At 46.9% G+C, this 17,253-nt stretch overlaps 1 protein-coding gene across 1 annotated transcript; it reads left to right on the top strand.

The window, feature by feature from the left end:
* The first annotated feature begins 4,741 nt into the window (after positions 1-4,741).
* Positions 4,742-7,498, top strand: CHST2 (carbohydrate sulfotransferase 2). Its single transcript, XM_040349110.1, has one exon. It carries the CDS (start codon positions 5,134-5,136, stop codon positions 6,400-6,402), a length of 1,269 nt encoding a protein of 422 aa, XP_040205044.1. The 5' UTR covers positions 4,742-5,133; the 3' UTR covers positions 6,403-7,498.
* Positions 7,499-17,253: the final 9,755 nt, after the last annotated feature.

Here is a 17,253-nt window from a genome sequence, read left to right as displayed (position 1 = left end):
CAACCCCAGGCCGCTCCTACCCTCCTCTTGGTTGGCCCAAACAGTGGCTGCAGAACAGTTCTGAGGAACAGGTAAGTTAGGAGACATACCAGCAATGATAGAAGACAAAGAAGCAGTGAGGGAAGTTAGCAGCTGTAACTGAGACAGATTTTCATTACCTGGACCTGACGCAGGGACCGTCTGGGCACATATCACTGGGATTTGCTGTGGTTCAAACGCTGTCTGTGTGCTGGGTGCTCCCATGGACCCAGCTGCGTTCCATGACCTGCTGATGCCGCTGCCGGGAGAAGCTAGCAGCATGGGTCTTCCTGTGTCTGCAGCGAGTGCCGCCTGTGCTGGAACCTGTTGAGAAAAAACACCGGGTGCTGCACTATCATTAGGAGGGGGGCCCGACTTCTTGGCGCGGCCCCCCCGCTGTCCTCCTCCGTTTCTTCCTCTCTGTGACCCCCTGGCCGGAGGTGCCGTAGCGTCCGCCTTGGCAGCGGGAAGTCTGTTAGACTTCCTCCGCTTCTGTGGTGACGGTTCTGCTCAGTCCGTGAGGGCTGGAAAGGCCGGAGGCGCCTCCTCCTCCATGCTGCCTATGTGTGTGCCAGCCAGCTGACTGACACTGCCAACGTCCAATCCCCTTGAGCCCGCTGCTGAACCGTCCAATGGGTGCGGAAAGTAGCATGGAGAGGATGTCACTGGTGCGGTAAGTCCGGAGGCGGGCACGGAGGCAGAGCCAGCTGACGTGCTCCGGTCTGTAGAGGCTATTGCGCGCTGCGCGTCCTGGGAGTGAGGTAGAGAGAGACACTGCTCCATCCAGGAGTCCCCGTCTTCAGCGCCCGCTCTCTCAAGGATCCTTCTTACCAGGCTCTTCATTGCAGCTCGGGGGCGCGGGAGTTCAAAACAAGGTAATGGCTCCTGAGGCACTGGTGCCCACGCTTGCTCGCTCCTGCCTTAAATCAACTACCTTCCTTCCAGAAAGTTCCCTGCGTCCCTGTGACCTATGGCCCGCCTGTCATTGGTCCCTGACTGCCTGTAATAAAGCCCCTTACCTTTCAGGTGTGCTAGGGAGGGGAAACCACCCCCTATCAGACCGGGACACGCCCTTCTAATTCCCACAGGTGTGCAGCATGCAGCACCGAGGGGGCCTAGAAACTCCCTCTGCCACCATTCCCATGTGCTCGGGGAGCTTAAAACAGCTCCCTCCGCATTCATTCCCAGTGCAGCTACCAACCACTGGAAAAATGGATAGCAGGATACAAAAAACACACAAAGGCAGCGCTCGATGGGAATAACATTAAAACTTTTATAGTCTTCAAGTAGGTAACCAAATAAATATTGCACTGGAAATAAAATCGATGTAGCTACATAAACTGTAAAAATGGTGCGAGTAATACCAAACGGTACCAAAAGCAGTCATAAAAACATGTAGCCAAGTATGATACTGGTATAAAAATGTGAACAACAATACCACTGCTGAATCCAGATGAGGAGAGGTTACATCAGTCCGTCGGCATGTAGATGTCCCATGAAGGGAACTATCACAACTCCCAGTGGATGGCTGTAGAATCCCAGGTTGATAGAGGGAAGTGATAGAGGGAAGTGTAACAGCCCTTGCGTGTGGCAGATAGTAAGGTCCCGCCTGCATGCAGATATGAAGGCACAGCAAAGGAGCCCTTCAGATGGACACGGCAAGCCCCGCCGGTGTCTGTGACGTTACTGGATCTCCGACGGAACTCCCTGAAGGCCCGGAAGCCAGCGGAGAGGTGAGTACCAATCAAAAGAATTTTAATCGATCAAAAAGATTTTGATCAATCAAAAAAATTAAAGATTAATCGATTAATTAAAAGTTAATTTGCACAGCCCTAATCTTAATAGATTGTATGTGAAGGCAGTAGATTCTGGGATTACGCAGCCCTCCGGTGCCTGCGGCGGTCGTATTCATTAGAGGAGCGATCAGTCCCAGGGTCCAGGCCAATGATTCATGGTCCCAACCTTCTGATCGCTCCTGGCAAATGAAATGGGGCTTCTGTACCCATTTATATATATATTATAGGACATCATAACGTCCTGCACTCTGGAGGACCAATCACAGGAAGCATTTCCATTATTATAAGACATCATAACGTCCTGCACTCTGGAGGACCAATCACAGGAAGCATTTCCATTATTATACATATTATAGGACATTATAATGTCCTGCAATCTGGAGGACCAATCACAGGAAGCATTTCCATTACTATAGGACATAACTTCCTGCACTCTGGAGGACCAATCATAGGAAGCATTTCTATTATAGGACATTATAACCAGGGCCGGTACAAGGGGTGGGCGAGAGGGTCAGGTGCCCTGGGCAGAGTGTAAAAGGGGGCGGGTTGTTAGCAGGTATAAGAGTATCATTATCCTATGCCGGGCATCACTAAATGGTGGCCCACAATCCACGTCCGGCCCGAGCTGCTGCTCTTTCTGGACCGCCGCGATCGTGCCATTTAATCGCGCAATTTAATCGCCGCTTTTGTCCCCAGCCTCCTCTGCTATCATTAGCAGAGTAGAGAGGAGCGGAAGGCAGGAGGCGGAAAAATTCTGCACTGGGGGCGGGACCAGCACTGCGTGGAGAGCAGTAGCTGCCTGTCACATTAATCGGGAGGAGATTGGCTGCTAGGAGGTGGTCCTAGCAGCCAATCTCCAGTTTGCTAATATGAAAAGTCAACCCGGCAGCTCCCGTGCCCCGCCCAGTGCTGGTGTGCCTTCAGTTTGGGATTGTCCCGCCTCCTGCTCTCCGCTCTGTGAAAGGTAGGAGTGATGGGAGGAAAATATATGGAACTGTGAAGGATGGGAAGCAGGGGAATGGGGGCAGTGCTGTGTGGAGGGGTCGTTTAAAGGTGGCAATGTAAAGGGGGAAATACTGTGTGGGCAGATATGTAAAGGGATAATACTGTGTGTGGGGGGTCATGTAAAGGGACAATACTGTGTGGGTGATATGTAAAGGGGGGAATACTGTGTGAGGGGGGTCATAAAGGGACAATACTGTGTGGGTGATATGGAAAGGGGGGAATACTGTGTGAGGGGGGTCATAAAGGGACAATACTGTGTGGGTGATATGGAAAGGGGGGAATACTGTGTGAGGGGGGTCATAAAGGGACAATACTGTGTGGGTGATATGGAAAGGGGGGAATACTGTGGGGGGGGAGGGTCATGTAAAGGGACAATACTGTGTGGGTGATATGTAAAGGGGGACATACTGTGTGGGTGATATGTAAAGGGGGGAATACTGTGTGAGTGGGGTCATAAAGGGACAATACTGTGTGGGGAGTCATGTAAAGGGACAATACTGTGTGGGTGATATGTAAAGGGGGACATACTGTGTGGGGGGGGGGGGGTCATGTAAAGGGGGAAATACTGTGTGGTGGGTCATGTAAAGGGACAATACTGTGTGGTGAGTCATGTAAAGGGACAATACTGTGTGTGTGTGTGTGGGGGGGGGGGGGGGTCATGTAAAGGGACAATACTGTGTGGGTGATATGTAAAGGGGGGGATAATGTGTGGGGGAAGGGTCATGTAAAGGGACAATACTGTGTGGGTGATATGTAAAGGGGGAAATACTGTGGGGGGGGGGGTCATGTAAAGGGACAATACTGTGTGGGTGATATGTGAAGGAGGAAATACTGTGTGTGTGTGTGGGGGGGGGGGGTCACGTAAAGGGACAATACTGTGTGGGGGGGGGGGGGTCATGTAAAGGGACAATACTGTGTGTGTGGGGGGGGGGGGTCATGTAAAGGGACAATACTGTGTGGGTGATACGTAAAGGGGGAAATACTGTGTGTGTGTGTGTGGGGGGGGGTGATGTAAAGGGACAATACTGTGTGTGTGTGGGGGGGGGGGGGTCATGTAAAGGGACAATACTGTGTGTGTGGGGGGGGGGGGGGTCATGTAAAGGGACAATACTGTGTGGGTGATATGTAAAGGGGGAAATACTGTGTGTGTGTGGGGGGGGGGGGGGGATGTAAAGGGACAATACTGTGTGTGTGGGGGGGGGGGGGGTCATGTAAAGGGACAATACTGTGTGTGTGTGGGGGGGGGGGGTCATGTAAAGGGACAATACTCTGTGTGTGTGTGGGGGGGGGGGGTCATGTAAAGGGTGAAATGCTGTGTGTGGGGTGATATATGAAGGAGGGCAATACCGTGTGGGGTGATATGTGAGTGAACTCTGTTTCTATCACATTAAACCTAATTGAATTGGTATTGTTTTAAGTATATTCTTGTTTTGAAACAACGTTGATTCTTTCTTAAGAATGGGGTGGGGGGGGGGGGGGCGCAGTTTGCCATCTTCGCCCTGGGCACCAAATGGCCTTGTCTCAGCACTGATTATAACGTCCTGCACACCGGAGGACCAATCACAGGAAGCATTTCCACTATTATAGGACATTCTAACGTCCTGCACACCGGAGGACCAATCACAGGAAGCATTTCCACTATTATAGGACATTATAACGTCCTGCACACCGGAGGACCAATCACAGGAAGCATTTCCACTATTATAGGACATTCTAACGTCCTGCACACCGGAGGACCAATCACAGGAAGCATTTCCACTATTATAGGACATTCTAACGTCCTGCACACTGGAGGACCAATCACAAGAAGCATTTCCACTATTATAGGACATTATAACGTCTTGCACTCTGGAGGACCAATCACAGACAATTTCCATACACAACATCCCGCCGAAGAAGTGCTGGGAGTCTCTGCAGACTATCACACAGACCGCTTCCACACACACAGCCACTCAGAGCATCTCCAGCGTTCCATACTGGAAGCCGCTAGCCTATCAGACGCGGCATAGACACAGCTCTGCATAGGAAGGGGGCGTGTAACGGAGAGCAGCAGCTCTGGTAGCCAATGGCAGTGAAGTTTAAGCATCTCCATATTGCGCTGTTGTGTGAAGGGAGCGCAGTGTACTTAGAGGCAGCAATGTGGAGGAGGAGGATGGCTGAGTCCAGTGTTCGGTGAGCGCCCCTCATACACGCACACATCCCGGCGGGCCATGTCGCTGAAGTTGATGCGGCGGGTGGTGTTGAGCCCCGGGCAGGCTGACATGACAGAGGACATGATCCCCGGAGTTGTAGGAAGGGGGGAGTAGTGGTCACCATGAAAGTATTCCGCAGGAAGGCGCTGATCCTGTGCCTTGGCTATGTGCTCCTGCTGGTCCTCACCATGCTGAACCTGATGGACAAATGGCACAAGGAGCCCCAGCAATGTAACGAGCAAGTGCGTTACACTCCGTACCAGAGCCGCTCCGACATCCGCTACTTGTACCGGCCCTCCCCGCCTAGGAAGAGGCAGCTGGTCTACGTGTTCACCACCTGGCGCTCCGGCTCGTCCTTCTTCGGGGAGCTCTTTAATCAGAACCCGGATGTTTTCTTCCTGTATGAGCCGGTATGGCACGTGTGGCAGAAGCTGTACCCCGGGGATGCCATGTCCCTACAGGGGGCCGCCCGGGACCTCCTTAGCGCCCTCTACCGCTGTGATCTGTCCGCCCTGCAGCTCTACAACACGGCCGGAGCTAAGAACATCAGCACGCTGGGCATCTTCGGAGCCTCCACCAACAAGGTCATCTGCTCAGCCCCTATCTGCTCGGCCTACAGGAAGGAGGTGGTGGGCTTGGTGGATGAGAAGGTATGTAAGAAGTGCCCCCCACAGAGCCTCAGCCTTCTAGAGGAAGAGTGCCACAAGTACAACACCATTGTCATCAAAGGGGTGCGCATCTTCGACATCAACGTGCTGGCTCCGTTGATGATGGACCCTTCGCTGGACCTGAAGGTCATTCACTTGGTCAGGGACCCCCGGGCTGTGGCCAACTCCAGGATCAAGTCCAGGCACGGCCTGATCCGAGAGAGCCTGCAGGTGGTCCGAAGCCGGGACCCCAGGATCCGCAGGGTTCCCTTCATCGACCCTGGCCACAAACTCAACAAGAAAGATGGCTCCGATTACCATGCCATTGGAGCCATGGAAGTCATCTGTAATAGCATGGGCAAGACTCTGAGGACTGCCTTCAACCCGCCGAGCTGGCTCAAGGGGAACTACATGGTGGTGCGATACGAGGATCTAGTGGTGGATCCCATTAAGACCCTAAGGCAGGTCTATAGTTTTGTGAACCTTTCTGTGAGCCCAGAGATAGAGAAGTTCTCCCTGAACATGACAAGTGGCTCGGGCTACTCCTCCAAACCGTTTGTGGTGTCTGCCCGCAATGCCACCCAGGCGGTCAGCGCCTGGAGGACAGTGCTGACTTTTCTGCAGATAAAACAGGTGGAGGAATATTGCCAGGTCCCTATGGACCTTTTGGGGTACCAGACAGTTTCGAGCCAAGCGGAAGTCAAGGATCTTAGTAAATCGTTGCTAAGAAAACCCATGTTGTGAACTTCTTGATTGACCTATTGCCTGCAACACTAAACTTCCCAACTACTGTACCAAACGTCTGCTGTTGTCTTCTTTTCCTCCAGTAAAAATCATTGCATATCTCTACAGCTGATCAGTTCAAGCTCCTATTCTGTAACAAGTACCAATCTTACAGGGGAGGTTAAGCTTTTAGTATTGTGCTGATGTCCTCTGGGTTCATTACCCTGAGCATGGCTAGTTCCATTTACTACAGGTGTGGTAGGTTCATCACAACGTGGCTTCCAAACGGTGAGGCTTGGGCCTAAACTATACAGGAGATGAATTGCTCAGTGGCGTGATGCCGGGGTCAACCTTAAAATTCCAAGTGTAGACCAAAGGTGGCATGAATCGAAATTCAGCCAGTTCACAAGTGACCGGTAGAATTTCAATCCATGGTGGGGAGCATGTGCGGATGTCTTGACTTCTGTACAATCACCCTCTCGGATATTTGCTGCTCGTTGTCACAATAGAATAACTCATCTCAAACATATGCATAGGGGAATTGGGCTTTTTTTTTTGTTCACCTCACTAGTTGAACGAAAAACCAAAAACTGACTCCTGTATGGGCTGCTTAAGCCTCATCCAATTAGGCAAGCGACAGTGTCTTGGCTGCCAATCAGAAGTCTGTAATATGGTTGCCTTGGATCCACCTTGCTGACCATCATTGTTTTTTGCAGTATTTTATCGATAAAGCTTTCGGGATTATCCTTAGTGGGGTCGGAGGACTGTGTGACATCTGCAATTGTTTGGCTGCCATAAAAGAACTATTCAGATAATCATGGTAGGTGCTTCTTTTCTGAGGAATCAGGCATCTGTCTTCTCTGCTTTTTGTACGATGGCGTTGAGGACGGGGGTCTTGTACTGTCTGATTTCCTGTTTATACTGCTGAGTCACATGTTGGTTCTAGAGTTTTGCACTGGTCATTGAGTTTAGCTATTACAGTGAGAATCGTGTTTACAATGACTTGAGACCAGTAAATCTCACCCATTGCGGGTGGTGCATTAAACCTGTGCAGTATGCCTGGTGAGCTAATGGATACGTGTTACAAGTGCTGTTAATAAAAAAAACACTCATGTTATGTTCCTTATTTTTTTAACTGATGACTTGTGATTTTCTTGCATTTGTGCTCAAAGCTATACAGGTCCTGAACTACAAGGTTTCTCTTTTATTAGCTTACATACAACAACAATTGGTCATTAATCTATATAAATTCTCATCAGTATTGAACCCAGATCCAATGAGTGTTCACGTTTTTTGATCCTGAAATGCAGCAGTTCTACCGGGTGGCAACAAACGATCAGGGATTGTGCTAGGAGCTGCTTCGCTGAGTCTACTTCTATTTGTAAGTAGTCAGCATTGTGATTTATGGCTGAGTTCTTGTTCAGATCCTTGTATTCAGAGAGGAACTCGGTGTAGCAGACCTGTGTTGTTTGGACTGCAACATTGTAACCAGCTACCAGTTTACTTTGGCTTGGATCGGTGGAAGGGAACATCTGATTGCTGCCCATTGAATCTGGCTCTTTTTTATATGGTGTGCAAAGGCAATGCAGAGCAGTCATGTGCAGGAAAATGTTCTACAAGAAGGAATTATTATTCTCATATATAGATTCTGATTGGTCCCTGTGCATTAAAGGGGTTGTAAAGGTTCGTCTTTTATTTTCTAAATGGGTTCCTTTAAGATAGTGCATTGTTGGTTCACTTACCTTTTCCTTCGATTTTCCTTCTAAATGTTTTTTTTTCTTTGTTTGAATTTCTCACATCCTGTTTCTCCTCAGTAAGCTTTCCACCATCATCCAAGCGGTGGAAAGTCATTTTTAGAACAGCTTACTGAGGAGGAACAGGAAGTGAGAAATTCAGACAAAGGAAAAAAAACATTTAGAAGGGAAATTGAAGGAAAAGGTAAGTGAACCAACAATGCACGATCTTAAAGGAACCTATTTAGAAAATAAAAACAAACCTTTACAACCCCTTTAAGATTTGCCATTTATCAATAACTTTGATTATTTTGGTTTAGTCATGCATGATTGCTGCAGGAGACCACCTAAGCCCCCTGGGAAAGTTTAGCATCTTTTTATGTTCTAAGTGTTTAAAGGGGTGGTTCACCCTAAAAACTACTTTTTTTTTATTACACTGCCCCCCCACATTACAATCCGATTAAGGCTATTATTATTTTTTTTGATGCTGTACATACCTTTGTACAGCATATTCACCCGTGCATCCGAGTCCCGCGGGAGTGGGCGTTCCTAACATGTCTGTGATTGACGTTTTGCCCAAAAACGAGCTCCCCCCCCATCGCGTAAGCCGCGTCACGATTGGCTAAAGGAGCCGAACGGCGATGTGCAGAATAGCGCTGACTCGCCGTTCGGCTTCTTTCACCAACCGTGACGCGGCTTACGCGACGGGGGGAGCTTGTTTTTGGACAAAACGTCAATCACAGAAATGTTAGGAACGCCCACTCCCGCGGGACTCGCAACCCGGATGCACGGGTGAATATGCTGTACAAAGGTATGTACAGCATCAACAAAAATAATAGCCTTAATCGGATTGTAATGTGGGGGGGCAGTGTAATAAAAAAAAGTAGTTTTTAGGGTGAACCACCCCTTTAATATGAGAGATAAATGGATCTTGTCCATGAATAATTTTTCTGAGCTCACAATGACATTCATAACTTTTTACTCTTGGTTGCTTTTTCGTTAAGTGTGTGTGTGTGTGTGTGTGTGTGTGTGTAATGTATACATACACAGACGGTCTTAAAAGGAGGGGAAACAAATAACAACAGTCTTAATAATAACGGTCTTAGACCCGGTTCACACTGGGGCGACACGACAGGCGGCTCAGCCGCCTGACGTGTCACGTCCCATTCAATGGAATGGAACAGTTCTAATAGGAGCGACGCAAGTCGCTCCGACTTAGAAAAAGGTTCCTGTACGACTTTGGGGGCGGCTCGGGGCGACCTGCATTGACTTCTATACAGAAGTCGTTTTGCAAATCGCCTCTGAAGTCGTCCTCAGGACCACTTGCAGAGTCGCCCCCGAAGTCGTGCCGCTGCTGTGTGAACCGACTCTTAAAAATGGAGAGGGAAAAAATTCTATAAAATGTTACCAAAATGATTGGTTAAAAAAATAGTACATTTTTTCCCCTCCTTTTTTTTTTAAGAGACCATGCAAAGATCAGTAACCCGCTGTCACCCCTAGCAACTAATCCAAACGTTCCTTTCCTCTGTCTACTACAATTGCAGCAATGTCCATTAATTGTCATTATTGCACATCCCTTTTGCATTATTGGACCTGAGCACTGTCCTACTCAGAAATTAAGTTCTACATTTCGGGTGAATAACACACAAATCCCAGTTTGTATGTAGACATACAGAACAGTACAGCGTTCTTTACAAAAGGGGGGGGAAAAAATCCATACTGTGGTATAAATGTGTGATCATAGGATGAGCACACCATTAAATCACTCCTTTTGGGAATTCCTAATTTAGTAAACGTGGTTAGTATGTGGTTAAAGTTGCGCGATTATGCCAGCTGGGAACACATTTTGTTAACCACAGATGTACCCAGTTAATGTTTTATACATGTTAACATTATGCAATATTGGACCCTTTACTGACACTATCGTTTAACTTTATCCTAATATGATGGGCACGGGAGGGGGGATGTAACAAATGTTCATAATTGTGCATTTTACATAGATTCTGCATAAATTACATCAGACATTTTACTTATCGTATGATATTTAAAGCTATTTATTCCCCCCTTCTCTGAATCGCCTGTGGGTATACGATTCCACATATAAAGGTTTAAAAAAAAAAAAAAGACCCCCTACAGTGGGGATATCCTAGCATTGCATTGGTTAAATGCACATTTTTCTCTAGGGAGTACAGGAAAAGCGGTTTTACATGCCCTTCTCTCCCCTGGGAGTAGGTGTGCTTTGCTCTCCAACACTCTGGGTTATGGGTAATTCATCTTCTTCCTCACTTAGTGGGGGACTGCTGATCCTGCATTGTATGTCATGTACCTGTAACCGACTAAGCAGCAAATATATGCGGCTTCAGGGGATCAGTTGTGCAGCAAGGACGGCGCCTGGGGGAGTGAGGAATAATCAAAGTTTAATTGGGGTGCGTGTGTGTGTGTGTATATATATATTTCTCATTCAACCCTTGAAGTTGGGAGGAAAGAGGTTGCTAAAATGTCTTACATTTTTTATTTTAAACTTCTTTATTTTTTACTATTTTATTGTTTTAGCTCAGCTTAAGACCCAGTTCACACAGGGGTGACCTGTCAGGCGACTTAGCCGCCTGACAAGTCGCGCTCAATTCTGTACAATTGAACCACTCTAATAGGAGCGACTCAAGTCTTGCATTGACTACTATACAGAAGTCGTTTTGCAAGTTGTACGGGGCGGTTTCAGAGTTGGGCGACTTTAAAACTGCCCCTGTGTCAACCAGCACTTAGCCCAGGTTCACACTGAGCTACGGGAATGAAGCCGTGCTCGCTTGATTTCACTCCCGCATGTCAGTCCCAATTTTTGGCCGTGATTTCGGACACATCTGTGCAGGTTTCTGCACAGATGTCAATGTAAATCGCAGCCTGAAATCGCAAAAAGTAGTACAGAAATGTATTTTTGAAATCGGTGTAGCACCGCAGATGTGGCGTTGAATCGATTAGGACGGTGCCATTGATGGCAATTGCTGCAGTTTTGACATGCCAAATCGCATGTCAAAACTCTCCAGTGTGAACCAGGACTTAAAGTAAGTCCAGTCAAATACTATCTGCTCCCATTCATAGCCTATTCTAACTACCTTGTAAAGGGAAGATGTCTATACTTGCCTTTCTGCTCCCAGCAGTAGCTTCATTGTACAGGAGGGGCAGCCAACAATGTATGGCCTATAGGTGACATCGCCAATTGCAGTCGTTGCCAGAGATCTCTTCACTGAAGCAGGTTGTTGGGGAGATCTGTCTGGAGCACCCTCAGAATAGGCAAGTATAGACATCTTTCCTTTACAGCAGGGATTCCCAAACTATGGCCCTCCATCTGTTGTGGAACTACACGTTCCATGAGGCATTGTAAAACTCTGATGTTCACAAACATGACTAGGCATGATGGGAATTGTAGTTCCTGTACAACTGGAGGGTCGTAGTTTGGAGACCCCTGCTTTACAGGATAGATGGAATAGGCCAAGAATGGGGGTGGGAGCAGGTTTAAGCTTGGGTAGGATTTGTTTGGACTTCCCCTTTATGTCGCGCGGTAGACTTATGTGAAAAAAATCATACAAGTCCTTTTACACACAATGCAATCTGCTTTAATATGATCGATGAATGTAACAAATGTGTTGCTAGCTGGCAAGGACTGTCAACAGAGAAGTGTTTTTGAAATATATATATATATATATATATATATATATATATATATATATATATATATATTTTTTTTTTTTTTTCTAAATTTGCTTGTAGACCTTGAGGAAAGGTTGATCCAGATTGCAAAGCCTCTTTATGTATGTATATGCACTACCTGTCCATAGTAGGTGTTCCTCTGCACAAGACATTTAATGTAAATGCAGACGCAATTTGGCTTCTTCCTGCTGCTTCTCTGCCACCCTTCCCTGTGACAACAGGTGGGGGGGTTCTTCTTCCTGTTTCCTTAACCAAGCTTTGCCCACAGAGCTGCTCACACTACCAGTACTGACAATCACCACATCAGACAGCTTTTAGCCCCCATTCACATTTACTGCAACTTTGATATCGTGCAACTTCATCTGAAATGCACAGATGTCTATTCAAGCAGCACAAAAATCATGTACTACTTTTTCAAATCAATGCGACACTCCGTACGGAGATCCTCCTTTCTACTGATCCATGCCCACAGCCTCAGTGCCGGGATTGTGGCACTTGTTCTAGTAAAGAGCCATTTGGCAAAGTTTTATATTTTATATAGTTTTAATAAAAGGTATCACACTATTGTGGTCTCTCTTCCGGTATATGTATGATCAAACTGACTGCGAGATTGGAATCTGATCACATGGGACAGTGTTTCCCAAAAAAGCGCTTTTGACTTCTTTTTAGTTAGAGTCAACTGGAGTCGGTAAGGAGCCATCTTTTATTCGATCACGTCGGGTGTTTTATAAAACATTATGGTGAAGGCTTTGTGAGCACGGATTATCTTTCTCAGCAATCAAATCATTATTGCACACATCCAGTGTTTATCTTGGAAAGCATTGAATGCATCACGTTTTGGACTTTTATATATTTATTTGGAATCGGGTTATGCATGGACTGTATAAAGATACACATGGATGCACATTTATATATGTAAATTTTATTATATTTTTTGTTACTAGGGTATAACTTATTTGTATTTGCACGTAGCGCCCCCTACCCTACCAATTTCACATTACTGTTCTAGGGAGGCTGCTTCTAATTTGTGTTAGAATTTTGTTTAATTCACATAATTATAATTTTGTGTTATTTGATTGGTAACATTTAAATTTTGCTCTGTGGCGCAAATCTATAACAATTTCATCAGACTGTATATTATCGTATGGCCAGCATTGGGTGGATTAGTTACTACCCTACAAAGTAGTAACTAAAACCCAATTGAAGGTAAGGCTCTCCCTAAATGCTAATGCCTTTTCTGATTTAGATGGGCTGCATTTGCCTGGCTAGGAAAGCAGAGAACCTGCAGTGTCAGTGTCCCCTGGGAGTTGGTCACCCAGGGGTGCTCTTATTATCACTATGGGTTTGGGACCCCAGTGTGAGACTGAGCACATGGATGGAGGGTGTGGGTCCTTGTGTCTACCCTAAAGCCTAGAGGGAGGATTTGTGGCTGTTGGCAGTCACACACACACAGTCCCACCTCCGCCATCAGCATTGGACAAGCTCCTGTGATAGGCAGTACTGTGTGTGAGAGCTGAGTAAACAGGTGATTACGGCTCTGTGAATTCCGCCAGCACTCGTTCCCCTCCAAGGTACACTATCAGCGTATAATACGCACCTGTGATTTGCCCCCAATTTTTAGTGTTATACGCCGATTTAAATACTATGGGCCAGATCCTCAAAAGAGATACGGCGGAGTAACTGCTGTTACTCCGTCGTATCCCTGGTCCTAACTATGGAACTGATCCACAGACTCAGTTTCCCATAGTTAGGACGAAGATCCGACATGTGTAATTGAATTACACTGTCGGATCTTAAGGATGCAATTCTAGGCCGGCCGCTAGGTGGCGAGGCCATTGAGGCCGGCGTAGAATATGCAAATGACCAGTTACGGCGATCCACGAACGCTCCGACGGGCCCGACGCTCTAAATCTACGTAGTTTACGTCGAGTTCCGCCGCGTAAAACTAGGGCTAAGCCCTAGTTGTCCTAAGCCATGTCAAGTATGGCCGTCGTTCCCGCGACAAATTTTAAATTCTACGTCGTTTGCGTAAGACGTCCGTGAATGGCGCTGGACGCCATTTATGTTAACGTCTAAGCAAATGACGTCGGAGCGGCGTCAGTTAGCGCAATGCACGTCGGGTAATTTACCCGACGGAGCATGCGCAGTACGTCCGGCGCGGGAGCGCGCCTAATTTAAATGGGACTCGCCCATTTGAATAGGAACGCCTTGCGCCGGACGGATTTAAGTTACAGCGCCGCAAATTTCCAGGTAAGTGCTTTGTGGATCGGCACCTAACTTGGGAGATTTGCGGCAGTGTAACTTAACTCTGAAAAGTTAAGTTGCGCTCGGCGACTGTGGATCTGGCCCAGTATGTAGAAATTGATACAAAGTGATATAAAACCTTTACTTTGTTTTAAAAAAATGTCATACTTGCCTCCACTGTGCAGCTCGTTTTGCACAGCGTGGCCCCAATCCTTGTCTTCTGGGGTGTCTCGGCTCCTCCCATACCTCAGATAACCCCCTCTGGGAAGCGCTCTCCCAAGGGGGTTACCTTGCGGGTGCGCTCCCAAGTCCTGTATTTGGCGTCCATAGCTGCCAACTACAGGACTCCGCCCCAACCTTGTGTCATTAGAGTTTATTGACAACTGCGCGAGCCAATGGCTGTGCTGCTATCAATCTGTCCAATGAAGAGCCAAAGAAGCCAGCGCGTTCTCGATGCATAGAATGCATTTAGGTGAAAAAAAACAGGAAGCTTTACAACCCCTTTAATGCCAAACTCCAGGCAAATGGATACATACACAAATCTATATGTGGAAACTACTTTACTTTACTTGCAAATAAACTTATGATCTTAGGACTAGATTGATAGTAACCAGTGGCGGTGCGTCCATAGAGGGTGCCGGAGCCCTCTGGCTCCCACACCGCCACTGATACAATACATAGATTCATGCATTGCATGAATCTATGTATTGTTGCTGCTGCCGGCCATCTGAATAACGGCAGCTGGTTGGCTGTGGAAGTGCCTATCAAAGTCAGTGGCTCTGATAGGCTTTCCGATTACAGCCCTCAGGCTGTAATAGGCTTCCAAAGCTTATCCCAGGGACGTACAGGGGGTGCGTTCCTTGGATAAGACTGACAGGCGTGTCAGCCAATCAGGTTCACCAGTTCTGGTTACGGTAACCCGATTGGTTGAAGTGTCATCGAGGGCGGGAGAAGACATCGAGGGATGGAAGAAGCAGGATGGCTGACCCCAGAAAGGTAAGTGCCAGGCGATGGGTGGAGGGGGGCATTTTACAGGGCCCAGTGGCGACAATTGCTGGGCACAGTGGCAACAATTGATGGCACAGTGGCTGCGTTTGATGGCATGGCACAGTGGCGACAATTGATGGGCACGGTGGTGACAATAGATGTGCACAGTGGCAGCGTTTGATGGCACAGTGGTGCCAATTGATGGGCACAGTGGCGATAAATGATGGCACAGTGGCTGCGTTTGATGGGCACAGTGAGGCTGAAATTGTTTTTTTTTTTCGTTTGTTTGCGCCCCCCCCAAAAATTTTGTGGAAAAAGACCTGTTTTTTTTTTCTTTATATAGTTAGACAGCACAGGCTTTGTCAATGCCTAGTCTGTAACTGGACAGTGATGGTAAAAGCGGCAGATTGATAAGCTCATCTGTCACTCTGCTTGCTCCTAATTTCAGCATGCTCCTCACACTACCTCATAACTGATTGGCTCCTTGTGCTGCTTTTTCTGAGCTCTGCTGTGCAAAGGATTGAAAGCTGCTGATACCATTACAAAAAAAACCTGCACCAAGAGAAATATATAGGCTGTCACTGCTGACCTTTTGAAAAATGTTATTTGCTTGGCTATCATTTTGATCTAATGGCTGTAATATTTGAGTCAATGTGCCAAAACAGGTATACGAATCGGGTTTAATGAATCATTCTGTCTTCTGTGGATGTGTACTTGCCTTAGATCAGTTACTAGTAAGTTTGAATTCAGAGACAGCCAGGCAACTAGCGGAGGTCCTCTTTGGCAGCTTAGAATTATGTGAACACTGCCCTGGATTGAAGAGAAGTATTCCTACAAAAGCCCCCTTTCTTTTCTTTCTAGTGTTCTGCTTTAAAGTGTGCATCCAATTTGCATGGAATTCCTTACTTTCATGTATGCTAGACTTTAAGTATTGTTTTTGTGGACTGTAATTTGTGGTTTTGGGTTTGATATGCTGAGTTGTGATGTAGGGAACCTGTTTTGATCTGTTTGTACATGTCTGAGGTGCAGATATATTTTTCCTTTTCATATTGTTCTCAACTGTTTTAATCAAAGCTTTGAAAAAAAGTGATGTGCTGGCATTTAGCTAGAAATCAGTTGGTCTATGATGATGATCCTGTTTTCTTGCCCAGGGCTTTCCAAGACTTCTTTTTGCAGCAATACCATCTTTATCAGAATGACAGAGCGCTGTGTCCACCAATCACTGGAAGGATATGTATAAATAAAGCAAGTCTGAGAATTTCTGACTATGCATTTACAACTTTCTTGTACAAATTTTCCCTTAGATTTACCAAAACCATATAATATGCGGTCAAACTTGAACGCTTTCATTTTGTATGCAGTCACGCAGGCCCTTGTACAACAGTTGAAGGTAAATCTAAATGAAATTGAACAAAAAAATTATATAATGTGTAGCCAGATTCAGGCTGACCATACATACATCAACATTTGGGTGGTTTCGCAGGGACTAGCTGAATTTTGATTCATTTATGGGCAGGCTGTTTGCACAGACTGATTTACCGAGCAACTTCTGTACAACTGCCTTGTCAGATTTTTCCCTGCCTAACTGCTTGCCAACCTGCCCCTGTCGTTTTACCGCGGCAGGTCGGCTCCCCTGCTCGTAGCTGTACGTTGGCTCTCTCGCAGGCCACTAGGGGCGCGCACACTTGGCCCTGACTCCCGTGCCAGGCGGGCGCGATCGCCGCCGGGCACCCGCGATTGCTCGTTACAGAGCGGGGATCGGGAGCTGTGTGTGTAAACACACAGCTCCTGGTCCTGTCAGGGGGGAAATGCTGATCCTCTGTTCATACAATGTATGAACAGAAGATCAGTGATTTTCCCTAGTGAGGCCACCCCCCCTACAGTTAGAACACACTCAGGGACATACTTAACCCCTTCCCACCCCCTGGTGTTAACCTCTTCACTGCCAGTGGCATTTTTATAGTAATCCAATGCATTTTTATAGCACTGATCGCTATAAAAATGCCAATGGTCCCAAAAATGTGTCCGAAGTTTCTGCCGTAATGTCGCAGTACCGAAAAAAAAAAACGCTGATCGCCGCCATTGCCAGTAAAAAAAAAATATTAATCAAAATGCCATAAAAATACCCCCTATTTTGTAAACGCTATAACTTTTGCGCAAACAAATCAATAAACGCTTATTGCGATTTTTTTTTTTTATTCTT

Source organism: Rana temporaria, chromosome 4, assembly GCF_905171775.1.
Source record: "Rana temporaria chromosome 4, aRanTem1.1, whole genome shotgun sequence".
Taxonomy (NCBI): Eukaryota; Metazoa; Chordata; class Amphibia; order Anura; family Ranidae; genus Rana; species Rana temporaria.
Note: the sequence above shows the minus strand (reverse complement) of the source record. Positions and strands in the feature narration are given on the sequence as shown.